This window comes from Syngnathoides biaculeatus, chromosome 5 (assembly GCF_019802595.1).
Source record: "Syngnathoides biaculeatus isolate LvHL_M chromosome 5, ASM1980259v1, whole genome shotgun sequence".
Classification (NCBI taxonomy): domain Eukaryota; kingdom Metazoa; phylum Chordata; class Actinopteri; order Syngnathiformes; family Syngnathidae; genus Syngnathoides; species Syngnathoides biaculeatus.
The window spans coordinates 31,522,159-31,537,433 of record NC_084644.1 but is presented as its reverse complement, the minus strand read 5'-3'; the positions used below and the strand labels follow the sequence as shown (position 1 = coordinate 31,537,433).

The following is a 15,275-nucleotide window of genomic DNA, read 5'->3' as shown; positions in this document are numbered from 1 at the left end:
CACAGAGGCGGGGCCGGGATATAACCGAGGAACTCAGAGAACTGTGAGGCAAACCCCTGTGGCTCCCAAGATGGATTTCAGATAACCTATTTTGTGGAAAAAGTATAATTTCAAGAACGTCAATTTTAAATATTCATTTTCCAGATATTTATTTTCAATAAGTATTTTTTCTTTCTAATAGCAACCTATCACACTGTAGTGCCAACCACTAGTAAGGAGGACTTGATGGTAGATTTTTTTTTTTTCTTGCTGCAAGTATTCGTAAAAAAAGTATTGGGTATCATCCTCCACAAGTACCCGACACCTTAAGATAAGGTCAGTATCCGTACTCATCCATGCTTGGTTACGATGACAAGATACTCTGAACCGCTGTTGTCCAGCTGTAGAGGATGTGATTTTTTTTTTTTAAAGCTCCCATAAGCCAAAAACCTGTGGAATTCAACCTTCAGTTGCTTGCAAAGATGAGATCACGAATATCCTTTTACTCTTCCAGTTAGATTTGTATTTACCATATTAAAGTTGGAATTACACAGCGTCAACAAAGTCAAAGAAAAAGTAAACAGCCGAGTTGCTCATTGAAGCACTTTATTCAGCATATTTAATCAAACATACAGGATATGAATGGGGAAATAATGGGATTTTTTTTTTTTTAAATAGGATGCAAAAATGTGCATTTCTTAAAAAATACCTCCCTATTATTGGTATTAATGTAGTTGTTTGTGGGCTGCCAGCAAAGCACTAGACTTAAAAGAACATGAACGCAAAAAAAAAAAAAAAGAACATCAAAACGTCATGCCGAGGGTGCCGCCATTTTGATTGAGCCCGGCCTACAGCTTCCACGCGGAGTGAAATTCAGAGGCGGGCAACGGCGTGCAGTGTGTCGTCTCGAAGTTCCTCATGTGCTTGCGAGCCTTCCGGCAAGGGAAAAAAAAAAAAAAAAAAGAGAAGATTATACATATATTATATACAGCTTGTTCTCCCCCCACAGGAGGCAAACGGAAGGAAGGGAAGCGTGGCGTGAAGCGTAATTGATGGCACACCTCGCCTTTCATGCTAAATGACTTCAATAAGACGAGGCGGCTGCCGAGGAAATATATGACAGCGGTCGGGCTCGGAGCGCAGGTGAGGCGGTTGCCATGGCGACTGGCCGACCTTTCTTTCACTCGGAAACGTGAAACGCTCCAGTCCAAACGCAACTCTTCATACACACTTTATAAGCTACTTCTGCTCCGTTGGCACTCCGCCGACACCTCGACTTAAGAGGTTCTTTTTGCTGTGCGCCGTTGAGGCAAAATTTGGCCAACTTAACATATGAGAAGTGGAAAAAAGAAATGGAGCAAAGAGGTTGTGTATTTCCATCCATCCATTTTCCAAGCTGCTCATTTTTGAAGACAAAAAGTACATTTTGCGGATCGTTGTATATTTAGAAAAAAAAAAAAGACATTTTTTAATAAGGGATGGTTCGCTAATTAAGAATAATATTTTGAGATTTATATTAAAAAGTAAAAGCTTGCATTTCTTAAATTATATTTGCAGGAAGAATTTAATATTTTTTCAATATTTTTTTGTCAGGGAAAAAAAAATTTTCAGGATAACTTAATTTTAAAGATTATAAAAATTGTATATTTAAGATACAAAGGCCCAAAAAGTAAGGGTAATTTTAAGAGGTACAACAATCAATTGTTTAATCAACAACTAGCGTAATTCCGGGCCTATAGAGCGCCCCTGGTCATAAGTCTCACACAGAACATTTGGAAAGGAAATACCACGTAAAAGCCGCAAGTGCCCACACTGAAACACGAGATATTTACAAAGACGGTACACAGAGTTTAACGCTAGCGCCGCCACGCTAAAGCTAATGCTAGCACTGGGCTAACACCGCACTAAAGCTAACGCTGCGTAACAGGGCCGGACCGGTTAAAGTCACTTCCTCGGCACATGTATTGTACCGGTCTCACTCTTAACTTTTCCGCTCGAGTGCCCACTTGCGGTCGTTGGGAAAAAAAAAATGCACAAATTAGCCACTTCGCCGCATAAACAGCAGGGTTGAAAGTGTTTGGAAAAAAGTTGCGTCTGATAAGCCAGAAATTATGGTAATTGCTTCTAAATCTCATCAAGTATTTATATATTTGAGTCTTCCATGAAAGCAGACTGATTTATCTTTGCTTACTCAAAATGAAAAACTTTAGCAAAAATCTGCTTTTATTTTGGAAAACAATGGTCTTCATTTTTGCCCAGGAAGTATTCAAAGACAAAACGAGAACATTTGCAAGGAGCGGAGGCTCACACGGAATTAAAACCCAACCCGACTCCACCGCCTGATGTCACTCGTGAGGCCACGCCCCTTAATGGCACATTGAACCCCCAGTACAGCGAGTGGAAGATTTCCTTACCAGGAAAAGAGCCAACTGTTGCTTCCCTTCGACAGTCATGTCCTCACCTGGCCAGACAGATAACAAAGGTGTCACCTGACTGTGATGACGACTCAGACGCCGCCAAGCCAATCTTACCGACGTTCCAGGGAAACTGGACGTCCGTGTCCATCTGGTACGAGAGCAGCACCGACGTGCACCAGTCGTCGTCCACCTGATAGCCGCTGTACACGGACGCTGCACACACGCACCGGCCACTGCAGTTAATATCGCTTTATCACTTATTGTGGATTCAGTGCTTTGCAGGCTTTTTAATTTTCTTATTATTTTAAATTGATCACTGCAATGCAGCTACCGTTCCCACCTGACCATCTCCGGTTCACTTAACATGATTGGCTATTCGACTCGCGTAAGAACAAATAAGCTCTTTTACTTTGCAGCAAAACAAACCTGACTCAGCAATTGAGAGTCACCATTTAGAATGTCACAAAGTTGCTTTCGTGAACATTTCCGGAATGTTGTGATGTTTCATTAAAATGAATTCACAAATAACGACATCGTCTGACATATAGTGATGACCAAAATATTACCTTCCTCTACGTGAGTCGAGGCACTCAGCCACTGTCGGACCACCTGGACCCCTTCCTTCATCATTATTTTGGGATACCTGAGGAGGTCACACACACACACATCTCATACATGACTACACTGAATTTACACGTTTAACTTGTTGTCAGTCTCGTAACTCAATTTGTGTGCATAGCTATTAACCACTGAGCCCTGTTTCCAATAACGAAAATCCGCTAGTCATTGGCACCCCCCCCCCAAAAAAAAGATAATTGCTTAAAAATGCCACAAATGAGGACTTCTCAAAATGAAACTTCTCAACTCACTTCAACAAAGCTCGTTCCACTTTGCACCGAAACAGCAGAAGCCCTCCTATCTCGTTGTACGATGCATAATGACAACAAACGGCAATCTATTCTGTGACGATGGCGTCAAAGCAATACTGGTATTGCATAGGATTCTGCAAAGGCTGAAATTAAAATATGTAGGGCACAGGTGTCAAACTCAAGGCCCGGGAATCTTATTTGGCCCCCCATATGATTTTATGTGGCCCGCGAAGCTAAATCTGGAGTGTCAACTTTCATGGTTCTTGTGAAAATTTGGACCAAAAATTCAAATTGTCATATCCCATAAATGACAACGTTGTGATCTTACAAGCATTTTTGAATGACCAAACATGAAAAATGGTTGAAAAACTCATTACCCTTGATTTTTGATTCCAAAAATGGATGCAAATATGATGAGGCGATGAAATATTTTTAGGGTGTCACAGTCATAACGGCCCCCTGAGGGAAACCATAACTACAATGTGGCGCTCGACAAAAATTTGTTTGACACCCCTGATGTCGGGTTCCCAAAATTGCATTTTTCTGCTCACGTTTTTGACAAAACAGTATTGTATAAAAACAATTAAAAAAAAAACTGGCGGTTGGTTAGAGCACAGGTGTAAAATTCCAGGCCCAGGCGCCAGAACCGGCCCGCCACATGAATTTATGTGGCCCGCAAAGCTAAATCTAGAGTGTCAATTTCAATTATTCTTGTAAAAATTTGTACAGAAATTTCAAATGATCATGCATCATAAATGATCAAGTTGAGATATTACAAGCATTTTTGTGTTACCAAACATGAACAGTTGAATAAACATTACCCTTGCTTTCTGATCCCAAAAGTAGATCATAAATTGATGACGTAAATACGATGAGATGATTAAACATTTGTATTGTTTCACAGTTATAACGGCCCGCTGAGGGGAACCAGAGCCACAAGAAAAATGAGTTTGACACCCCTAAGTTAGAGAGTCTGCCTCATGTTCTAAAGACCTGTGTTCAAATCCCGGTTCCACCTGTGTACAGTTTGCAGCCTAGTAGAACATCTGAACTTTACTTGCGGGGACGTGCAAACCAAATTTTTGTCCACTTGACTCGATCGCTGGCGCATTTGTATGTACCAAAGCGATGGCTTGTAACTTGAAAAATTCTCAAGTTGGAGCGCTGGTAAGTCCAATTACCCCGCTGTGTATAGCTCAGGACTCACCTGAACTGAAGCAGCTTGAGGAGAAGGTCGTTCCCTCGGTTGGACATGACGTCCTCTGGACTCCTGCACGACAACAATCCACAAGTTAGGAAATGACGGCGAGTGCACCGGAATCTTTGCATTGCCAACAAGAGCAAAAATAAATAACTAAAATAAAATCAGGTAATTAATCAATATATCCCGTTTTAAGGATTATCTTACTAAGTACAGCATTCCTAGTTCATGGATTTAAAAATATACATTTTTTTCCCAAATAATATTGTAAAGTTATTGTAGGTTCAATTTTTTTTTATTCGTTTCTTTAAACTCAAGTTGACCTTAATGAGGAAAAGTATGACAGGAAATGGTTGTAAATATTACATTATTATGTTTCCAAAAAGAATAACATCACATTTGAATAATTTATTAAAATAATTACAATTATTTGAAATTAAATATTGTAAATATTATACATTGTACTACTGATGTGGGCTATTATTTAATTTGGATATTTTGAATTATCACGTAAACAAATGGAAATGCTGCTATATTATTTTAACACAAATTCATTATTTTTTTTAATCATTTAAAATTATTAATGAAGCAAAGAAAAAATGTAGTACGTAATCTCTCTACAACCAAGTGTATTTAAAATAATTTCTTAAAAATATATCGAACACATTTGTTTTTTCATTTACTTCTCTACTGTATTCAAATAAATTTGAAAACATACATTATATTGTAAATATTTTATTTTACTCTATTTCATTTGAGTTGATATAGGATTATGCAAATCTAATTAATAAACAAATTAATATTGTATTTGCAAGTTGGCTGCGTTCTCTGACATGAGGACATTTTTCACTTTTTAACTTTTTCTTCAGAAGCCTGAAGAAAGTCACTTCTTGACAGAGGCGCCACGACGACAACCGATAACGTGTGGTGACACTCACGAGGTGGTGATGATTTCGTCCCTGGTTCTCCTCACCAGCAAGACGGGTCCTTGGTATCTGAGCAGAGGCGAGCGCACAAGTCACACCAGATCACCAGAAAACCTTCGCCAAAAACTCACTTTAGGAGCTGCTCGGAGACGTTGAGGTTTATGTACTGCCGCACCGTGTACTGAACCAGCGGCCCTGAAAGAGAAAACGCCAACGTGTTAGCAGATGCTCATTTGACAGGGGCAAGCAACAAGAGCCTGGAGGCACTCACTCCAGCTATCAGGCATGACCTTGAGAGCCAACGGTAGAAGGTCATCGAAGGAGGCGTCCAGTACCACCGATTGGATCTCTGGGTATGACATCACTGCCCAACTGGCTACAGAGGGAGAGGGGGAGTGGGAGGGGGAGGGGGAATGCATTTGTAGACCGTAAAGTCTTCCCCAGGTATATTAATATTTGTACACTGAAGCCTCGGCTCTGGACCACAATCCATTCCAGAAAACGGTTCGAGAAGTGATTTGTTCAAAAACCGAATCGATGTTTCCCATTACAATGAATGGAAAAAGAAATAATGCGTTCCAAGCCTAAAAATAAAATTGGCTTTTTAAAGCATTTTTTAAGCTTTTCCTGATAATAAACTGCATAGTAGAAATACATGTATAATTTAAATAATTTATATAATAAAATAAGAAATATATTTATTTTTTGCTTAAAATGTATGCTTTAGTAGTAGAGTACGCTAGGCTGGGAGTGCATTGCCGTATCTGTAGCGAATCGGCCACCAGCCTTGTAAACTTCGTTCGAGAACCGAGGCTTTACTGTATCGTGGTACCTGTGAATCCGCCTATGGACCAGGCGTATATGACAATGTTGTTGAGCTGGAAGTGGAGCTTGTGCACGGCAAACTGGATGACCACGTCCATGGCGTTGGCCTCATTCTGTGGAAAGGGCACCCCCTGGAAAAAGAGGCAAAAAACACTTCTGTTTGTACATTAACAGCAGATATCGCTTTAGTGAGGCCATTCCCTTTGCTGATGCTCGCTGCTGGAATCCCAACACCTTGGCGATGTTTGTTTGGATAAAACAACAGAAGTTTACCGTACTGCCTCCGAAGCCTGGATGGTTCCACCCCAGGACGGAGTAGCCGCCTGCAGAGCGCATCAAACGCAACACGGCTCAATATGGCCCAAAATAGGGTTCGTGAATTATTTGATACTTGGGAAGACGAGTTCTCACCCTCCAGCGGTGTGTTCATGCACCCCACCTCGTAGAAGCCGGCGTTGCCTTCACAGCATATGACCTGTGGGAGGAAGACACACAGACGTTAACTCACTTTGTGCACGCACACAAAAACAACTGCACACCCCCACTCAGATTTACCAGAGTGCGGCCCTTTACTCCGCCTCCTCCCCTGCGGTCCACAAACATGGTGTCGATCTCGTTGCCGTCGCAGGCCACCAGCTTGTTCCTCTGGCCGTCAAACTGTGAAGCGTGTGTGTATTTTGCATCACATTTTATCATACTTTAATTTTTTATCTCATCATGCGTTGAGGGCAGGAGTTAGTCATATTTAATTGTCACTTTCAAACATTACCCGTAGAGCTAATGTATTACTATGGTGACAGTTTAAGTCTGGAACAGATCACTTCACTTTTATTCATTATTTCCTGTTTCAAAACGAGAACAACTCGGAAGTCACCCAGCGTGACTGTCCAACTTTTCTGCGCGCATTACCTCCTCAATGAGCTTGGCTTGGCCTTGCAGCAACATGGGCCTCATGGCTTTCTGCAGCAGTCCCACGGAGCCCGGATACAACATCCTTCTCCCAAACGAGTGCACGATGAGGAAACTGGAACACAACCAATGATGACTAAGCGGCGTGGCGTGTAAAATGGCGAAATGCTGAAACATGAGCGGCAGTCCAGCCGGGGAAAAGCGTGGGAAATGAAGCCGGAGGAGCAAAAATCACCTGACAATGTGGCACGGCAAAGTGCGAACGGAGTGCAGCGCGGCGTCGGCCGCTCCCCTCGATTTGGCCTCGCGCTTCAGCAGGGAGACGCCGGCCTTTGTCGACTTCCTGTCGCACACAGTTAACATCGTGAAAATTAAAAATACAGTTTTTGATCACAATTCACGACATAAGCACATTCTACATGTAAGTCTGCTCAGTTGAGCCTCACAAATATCTCGTTCCTGTCAGTGGTATGAAACTAGTAGGATTGCCGGTGAGTTTTGTTTTGTACTCCAATGACTAGAAAAACGTCGAGTACACAACGCAGCCCTGTTTTTTTCCAATAATGAAAATAGCACTATATAATATTGGAAATCATATACTCATATGATAAAAACATAATCAATAGCGATGTCACGATATAAATTTTTCAGTTCTGATACAATATCAATACAGTATTGGAGCATTGAATATTGGCCGACACTGTCACTGATCTGACATCAGCTTTATATGTATCGTAATTTCCACCCTACAAGCCATAACTTTTTTCACACGCTTTCACCCCTGCGGTTTATGCGGTGATGCGGCAAATTTGTGCATTTTTTTTTAACGGCAAGGGGGAACTCGTGCAGAAAAGTTAAGAATGAGACCGGTGGAATATATGTGTCGAGGAAGTGACTTTTACCGGCCCTGTTAGTGCTCCGCTAGCGTTAGCGCTGTGCTAGCGTGCTGGTGGTGTGTTACTGGCGTGTCTCAGTGATATTTACAGGTAAGTTTTATTTTAACCAGCCCTGTTAGCATTAGCAGTAGCTTTAGTGCGGCGCTGGCGTTAGCACTAGCGTTAGCTAGTTAACTCTTTCTCTGTACCTTCTTTCTTTGTTATTATCTCGTGTTTCAATGTGGGTTTCAATGTGGGCACTTGCAGCTTTGACACAGCTGCGGCGTACGTATGTACCAAATGGTATTTCCTTTACAAATGTACTCGGTAAGGCTTGTAACCAGGTGCGTTCTGTAGGCCAGGAATTACGGTACTTGTATGTCATGGTAGAAATGGCTTTATTACTCAAACATACAACAATAGTCAGCAATAGTAGAGATGAGGAAAATTATGTATTGTACTACAAAAATGTTTTCACTGAAAGAGTAAGAAGGTTTTCAAGGATTATCATGTAAAGTGAGTTTGAAACAATTGTTTCAGGACAGCATTTTGATGGTTCAAACATTTACAGAACCATGACAGTACCTTGACTTACTTGAGAGTTACCTGTTGTCGCTTGTCATTTTTCACTTTGTGTTTGTGCAGGCCAAAAAGGAAAAAAGAAAAAAAAATCTGCTCTAAGTGAGCTTTGACATGTCGCCGCTCGAGTTAAGTGGGGAAAACAATCGAGCAAATAGGTACTCACCGGGACAAGTAAGTCCACCATAATGCCTGCCTGAACATTCATTTTATATATATATATATATATATATATATATATATATATATGTGTGTGTGTGTGTAATGACAGTGAAGTAATCAAATCTTACGGATTGCTGACTTCAGTCCAGCTGAAATCTGCAGGCCAGTGAGAGAAGTCAAAGTTGTAGCATCTCAATTTCTTCTACAAGAGACGCAAACAACAACGTGAGTTACTTTTCTTCTCAATCCCTTCAGCAAACCTCATCTGAAGATGACGCGAGCTCACCTTGTTGTCTGGCGAATGATTTTTCTTCGCCTCCTCCAAAATGGAAATAAACTCAAGATACTGAGTGCTCTTCCATCTTCCCCACCCTCGTGGAATAAAAAGAACAGAGTAAATGTCAAAGTGTGTGTGCCAGCAGATGATTCACTGTAAGTTCAGTATATTCGGTTTTATAAGGTACAATACTATAGAGTGCGATTTTACTTATGAAGCTAGCAAAGCTAACAAATATCTATTTATCTGTCAGTATAAACCTTTGTTATAGCACATGAAAATTGTATCTACAAAGTTAAAAAGCCCAAACTCCTTCCATCCATTTTCTGTACCGCTTATCCTCACTAGAGTCACGAGCTTATCCTGGGTATCTTCGGATGAGAGGCAGGGTACCCTCTGAACTGGTCGCCAACCAATCGGAGGGCACATATAAATAAATGACCATTCACAGCTGCAGGCAATTTAGAGCATGGGTGCCCAGACTTTTTTTTTACCCCAAGTTCTACTTTTCAGGCAGCCAGGCTCTTGCGAGCTACCGACGATGGGGGAGGTGCGTTGATGATGCTCCCAATGTTATGTTATTAATGTTATGTCATATATTATACTATATAAAAATATATATTTAAAATACAGAATTTGCTTTTTGTGCACTGTATTGTCTGTGCTTTCATCCTGGCTGTGCAAAGGTGGAATTTTAAAATTACAAACCATCTCATCTTGCACTTTCTACTTTGGCGTCACACCAGACCTTTCCCACTCGGAAAAGAGAAAATCTCATCTAGTTTAACCACTTTTTCTGCAATTATTCACATCCTCCAACAGTCATTGATTCTTAAGACAACAGCATTTCTTCTTTAACTTACTACATTAATATTGAAAGTAAACATAAGCAGCATGTCTAGCTCGTCTTTGCTCTACGTTGCCCAGACTGTGGACGTTGTCATTATTATTGTCACAAACAGAATAGTTGTATGTTATACTTTCAATTTGCACTGTATTTTTATTTTTTTTGTGTGCACAACGCAGAATATCTGCAAAGAGACTGCATCAACAGTGCACAATTGCGCTGATGTTTTTTTTTTTTTTCTGACACGCCGACCCGTGATCAACACAGACTTCCTCGTGATCGATCAACGCATTGACCACTTTTGATTTACAGTCTTCAATTAACCTACCGTGCATGTTTTTGAGATGCTGGAGGAAACTGCAGTGCCTGGAGAAAACTCACGAAAGCACGGGGAGAACATGCAAACTCCACATAGGGGGGGCCGGGATTTGAACCCCAGTCCTCAGAACTGTGAGGCAGATATGCTAAAAAAAAAAAGTCTACCATGCCGCCTGAAAGAGGACTGTACAGAGGAAGAAAAATCTTCACACAGTGTAACGAAGTGCAATAATTGCAATAGTAATGTTTTATCCACGTTTTGTTTTGGCCTATGATTTTAAACAAATAAATTGGTTTGTTTTGGTAGTAAACAATTTGGAAAATAGCGTAAGTAATCATAAACAATATTTTTATCTGGTGTGGTAAACATGAGCAATCATTTTTAAATGTATGTTAATCGTATGGTTACGGTAATGCTAAAAAATTGTTTTAAGTTACAAGTGTGGCCACAGAGATAATTAAACTCATATCTCAAGGCACAACTGCACAATATTTTGATAAAAGTGACAAATGCACAGCCTGAAGCAAGTCTCAATTTTGGAACACTGCCTTCCGCCTGTCAGATGGTGCAGAAGTACCGGTACTTAAAACGTGGTATAGTATCATTCTTGCTAGTGAGATAACGTCGTAATTTTGTATTACCAGAATATTGTGCATGCATATTGCAAACATGATGAAACGTTCTACAGGCATAAGCGTGACACATTTGTGCTGCCTCACCTCGGAGACACGCCACTCCAAGGAGACACAGCAGCGTCGTTGCCACATACTGACTCATTGGCGCCAACTTACTGCTGCATATGTAGCCTAAAAGAGAACACACACAGATATGAACCACCATCAGTCAATATCACCAGTAATTCATTAATAATCAGTGATTCTGTGAATGAATTTATGTTTCTGCTACTCTTGTGACACCAGCGACTAACAGCTCGTACTGTCTACTTTGTCGTTAGAATTTGCCTGTAATCCTTAACATTTATCATTGTGAGTGAGGTGAGTTTCATTCCATAGCGTTTGCATAAAATGCTAGCAGGCTATTTGTTTGCCACCATTTTGCAGCCTCTGTACACGATTACAAACCCCTTCTCGGGGTCGCGTCAATTATTCACAGATCTTAGCTATTCACAGCAGTTCTTGGTCCCGATCCACTGCAAGTCCTGGGGATTCACTTGTTCACTTGTGTGTCAGGACTCACCTCTCTGGCATGTTAACTACACATTGTCACCCCTACCATTAACAATGGTCAACTTATTTTTACAATTGTGAGACAGTTTAAAATATTGAAATGTTAAACCATTGCCTATACACTACTTGATAAAGTTTTAATGGTGGCCACAGTTTTTGACCCTGACACTGAACTTTGCTCTTTCCATGATTTTGTTTGGGAAATTCAAATAACATACCGGTACATTAAAAATAAATTCATGTAACTTCTCGGACGTGTGGGTTTTTTTTTCTTACCTTTTCCGTACAAATAGCTTAGCAGGAGAGGAGAGCTGCAGTAGGAGAGGTACCACAGAGCTGAAGCCTGGAGAAACGATACATAAATGCACAAATGGTCATCACCTTAATCACATTAGCACATTATGTGGGTATTAGAGCAATGCTGGAAAAATTCATGAATCACACAATGAGATTAAAGACATAATCTTACAAGAATAATTTAATAAAATTTAAATCTTCAATCACATATTCCAGGTAAAGAGAGTTCAAATGTACATTTTTAAACTCATAATTTTATGAAGTTATATTTTAAAGTATTCAGTTTTATTATGATTCAACACTAAGACTTGTCTAAAAAAATATATCCCCTCAAAATGGCTTTTTGTCAAATATACACGTTTTAAAAAAATATTTTAACTTTGATCTCTTGAAAATATAAATAATTTAACCCCCCCTCCTGCCCCCCACCAAAAAAAAAAAAAAAAAACCCTCCAAAATACAGAGCTTTTTTCTGGGCTCAGCCCCGCCCTTTAAATTCCGATTCACGATTCATTAACGAATGAATTCCAAATCAGAATCAAATTGTTACTCCTATTATTCCAAGTAAATTGTCAAACAAATGAAAACTCCAATTTATTTATCTATTGAACAGGAGGCTCTTGGTTCCAACGTCCGATTGTTTTTTTTTTTTTAATTTATAATGGCTTACATTAAGCAGGACCCCTTGCTCTGCCTTGGTCAAAGGTAGAACCAAGGTTGGTTTTGTGCCCGTTGGTGCTGTGAATCCTCGCTGCCTGGAATTACTGCCTCCTTTCTAGCTAGCTTGTGGGCTATCTAGCCAGGGCTGGCTACCTGGCAAGCTGTCCTGGATCACCTTTCTCCCATTCATTCTGCTGCGGTCGCCATCCACCTTGGCGATGGCACCTTTTCGGCTTTGATTGTGGCGCTGCCATGAATATCCGTGCAGTTTCTCGGGTCTAGGCAAATAGATGCCTGGGTCTGCGTAGATATTGGTGGAGGGCTATACTGTGGCTACAATAGCATACATGCCCAGAAACTATGTGCAGTAAGTTCAAATGGCATCTGCCATGAACAAAGGCTATAAATAATAATAGTGTACCTGTATATATATTTTTAAGTAAATGCGGTTTGCAGTTCATGTCAGAATAAAGTAAGTACGGTGTTATTCTTTGACTTGTTGTAATTGTGCGCTTATTTCTTTGGCAAACAATTTGAGTCTACACCCATATATGCACAGCCCTATCAAATACACAGTGGACCCCTCAACCACATTCACAGGGGAGAGCTCCAGATAGGGATGGGGCACAAGTACGAATAATGCAAATTCATGAAAATTTAATGAAATTATCATGATTGCACTACAATGTTCATTTAAACCCCCAAAACTCTTGAATAAGGGGGAGACATGTCACCAATAAGCATCCCCCCCAACCCGACCAAGAAATAATATCTTTTTGAAATGTTGATGAATAGGTGAATCCACGGGTGCTGAATTGTGAGTACAGCTGTGTCCACTGTATACTGTGTTAAAAGCACATCTGACAAATATACAAATTCTATCCAGGAAAATACACAACTTTGACTTACAAAACCTCATCTCTCAAAAATAGATGACTTCATTCTTGTAATATTGGGATTTTATTCCTGAGAATCGACAACTTTAATCTCAAAAGTAAAACTTTATACTCATTAAGTTATGACTTTCGGCTTGTACCATCTCTCCCCAGAATGGGCTGTCGTGTATATTCCATTACAAACTATTCCCTCTAACAAAACACTGAAAACTAACCCAACTGAGAATGCCGTCCGTGTGTTTCTCCAAACTCCCTGGCTGGTAGTTCCATCCCTGTCCAAAGGTAAGAAATAGGTTACAACGTTGTTTGACAGAGATGAAAATGTGATAAAGCTGATAAGAGCCACGCAGAGTCTTGCTACCCCCAAACCGTGGAATGCACTTAATTTTAAGATGAGCGGTGCCATTTGAATTTACTTTTTTTTTTTTTAAAGGGAGTTTTAAACATTTTCTTATTTGGGGACTGTTCATTATTTGGAAAATGTTATTCTGTATTTCACATATTGATGACTGTGTATTTCAACGATACAAAACATTATTAAGAAACATCTCTCGAAATACTGATGAATAAATAAAGTGTACTCAGTGTATCGCGGTACTTATAAGCAGTCGTGATAAATGCACATGAATGAAAGAATAAATGATTGAGTACTGCTATGTAAATTATGCTAACATTAGCATAGGCGAGTGTTTGTCATTGAGAACGCTGATTAAGCGTTGAATACATCACAACAAGTACATGGCTATACTTTTCGGGCTTTTATTTCATTAATTGTTTTCATGTTAAGGCACTTCGTATAATGACAGCAAGCACTCATCAATAGTTGACACTTCCGGATGAAGCCCCCCGAAGCTACATGTTCAGCTAGCGGCCACCAAAAACGAATCTCTTTGTGGACCCGGCCGCGTCGAAGTGAACGATAAAAGATGTACAGGCGCCTACCGTCCTGACCACTCGTCCAGGGGGCCAAGTCGGGTCCGGGTGGCGGTGAATTCTTTGCAGATGAGGACCGAAAACACAACGGAGCCACATCCAGCCGGCCATACTTCCTGGACAAAGACGGAAGCCGAGCTCGATAACAGAGGCTTTCGATGGACAAAACTACCCAAACGCGAATGCCTTCCAAAGTAGTCTTTATTATAATGAAACCGAAACACGCAGCTTTCCATTCCAATCATTCGTCAAACAGTGTAAAAAACACAAAAAACAAACAAAAAACAGACATCTTGAAAACGTAAATGTACATAATGTTGAAAATATTTTTGATTGGTTTGGTGTCATGATCAGTCAAGCATGGGGAAAATCCACAGCCACTTTCAAGTGATTGTGCCCAGAATACACAGTTTTAAGAAAGAACCTGCTGCGATACAATCAATCCTGAAACAGTCAAGTCCCTCACGTGTGTGATGCCCTTACCGTCAGACGGTTAGATGAGCTGCGTTGAGTTTTGCTGGATGCATAGATTAGCATTGGCATTAGCAGCTAATAAAGCGACATTATTATTTGTATTGTTATTTGTGTTGGATGTGTGCCTTTAAGGGGTAATGGTGAGTGGCATAAGGAACTGGAATCAGGTTAGCATGAGCAGCTGGACATGTTGTGGCCTACAGCAGCAGCTTGCGATTGTTTGAATTGCAGTTAAATAAAAGGCTGAAATTTCTCCTAATATTACACATTACAAGGGCTTAATTACTCCAAATGTTTTTCTACTTTACTTGAGATTATCATATCGAAAGTTGACTTGTAATTGAAAATGTGTCTCTCAACCCAAAGAAAACCTCAACCTAGTAACGTATTGTCATCCTAAAAATTTAAATTGGAATTGTATCGCAATGAGAGTGGGCCAGCCCTTTGTCTTGTGGAATTCTTGCTCTAAAAAGATTTTGACAAAAACGCGTCACATACATACACATATAACCCTGTAGATGGTTAAACATGGGAGCCATTCCAAATAGCCAGGTTGGGGGGGGGGGGTGTATGCAAAAGTACAGATGCTTCAACATCCTCTTTTAACTACGTTTGCAATTCCGTAATGACGTACAAATAAATA

At 40.3% G+C, this 15,275-nt stretch overlaps 1 protein-coding gene across 2 annotated transcripts; it reads right to left on the bottom strand.

The window, feature by feature from the left end:
* Positions 1-568: 568 nt before the first annotated feature.
* abhd16a (abhydrolase domain containing 16A, phospholipase) lies at positions 569-14,756 on the bottom strand. 2 transcript variants are annotated; one of them, XM_061819760.1, is made up of 21 exons: positions 14,642-14,756; positions 14,168-14,274; positions 13,446-13,497; positions 11,649-11,715; positions 10,905-10,991; positions 9,029-9,114; positions 8,871-8,944; positions 7,362-7,469; positions 7,127-7,241; positions 6,773-6,874; positions 6,629-6,692; positions 6,491-6,540; positions 6,225-6,348; positions 5,664-5,768; positions 5,524-5,587; positions 5,405-5,461; positions 4,473-4,535; positions 2,963-3,039; positions 2,511-2,609; positions 2,394-2,440; positions 569-911 (listed from the first exon to the last, which is right to left on the bottom strand). In XM_061819760.1, the coding sequence occupies exons 1-21, from the start codon at positions 14,699-14,701 to the stop codon at positions 828-830; spliced, it is 1,692 nt and encodes a 563-aa protein (XP_061675744.1). In that variant the 5' UTR covers positions 14,702-14,756; the 3' UTR covers positions 569-827. The 2 variants fall into 2 exon arrangements, with proteins under 2 accessions (XP_061675744.1, XP_061675745.1); XM_061819761.1 differs by lacking the exon at positions 14,642-14,756 and having other exon boundaries at positions 13,441-13,497; positions 14,168-14,321.
* Positions 14,757-15,275: the final 519 nt, after the last annotated feature.

Excerpts from the sequence above, each read along its gene's own strand:
- abhd16a (XM_061819760.1), bottom strand. The coding sequence starts at position 14,701 with ATGCCAATGCTAATCTATGCATCCAGCAAAACTCAACGCAGCTCATCT. Across the intron at positions 6,693-6,772 it reads GAGTAAAGGGCCGCACTCTG|GTCATATGCTGTGAAGGCAA; the intron begins GTAAATCTGAGT and ends TTCCTCCCACAG. Across the intron at positions 5,462-5,523 it reads GTCTCCGAGCAGCTCCTAAA|ATACCAAGGACCCGTCTTGC; the intron begins GTGAGTTTTTGG and ends GCCTCTGCTCAG.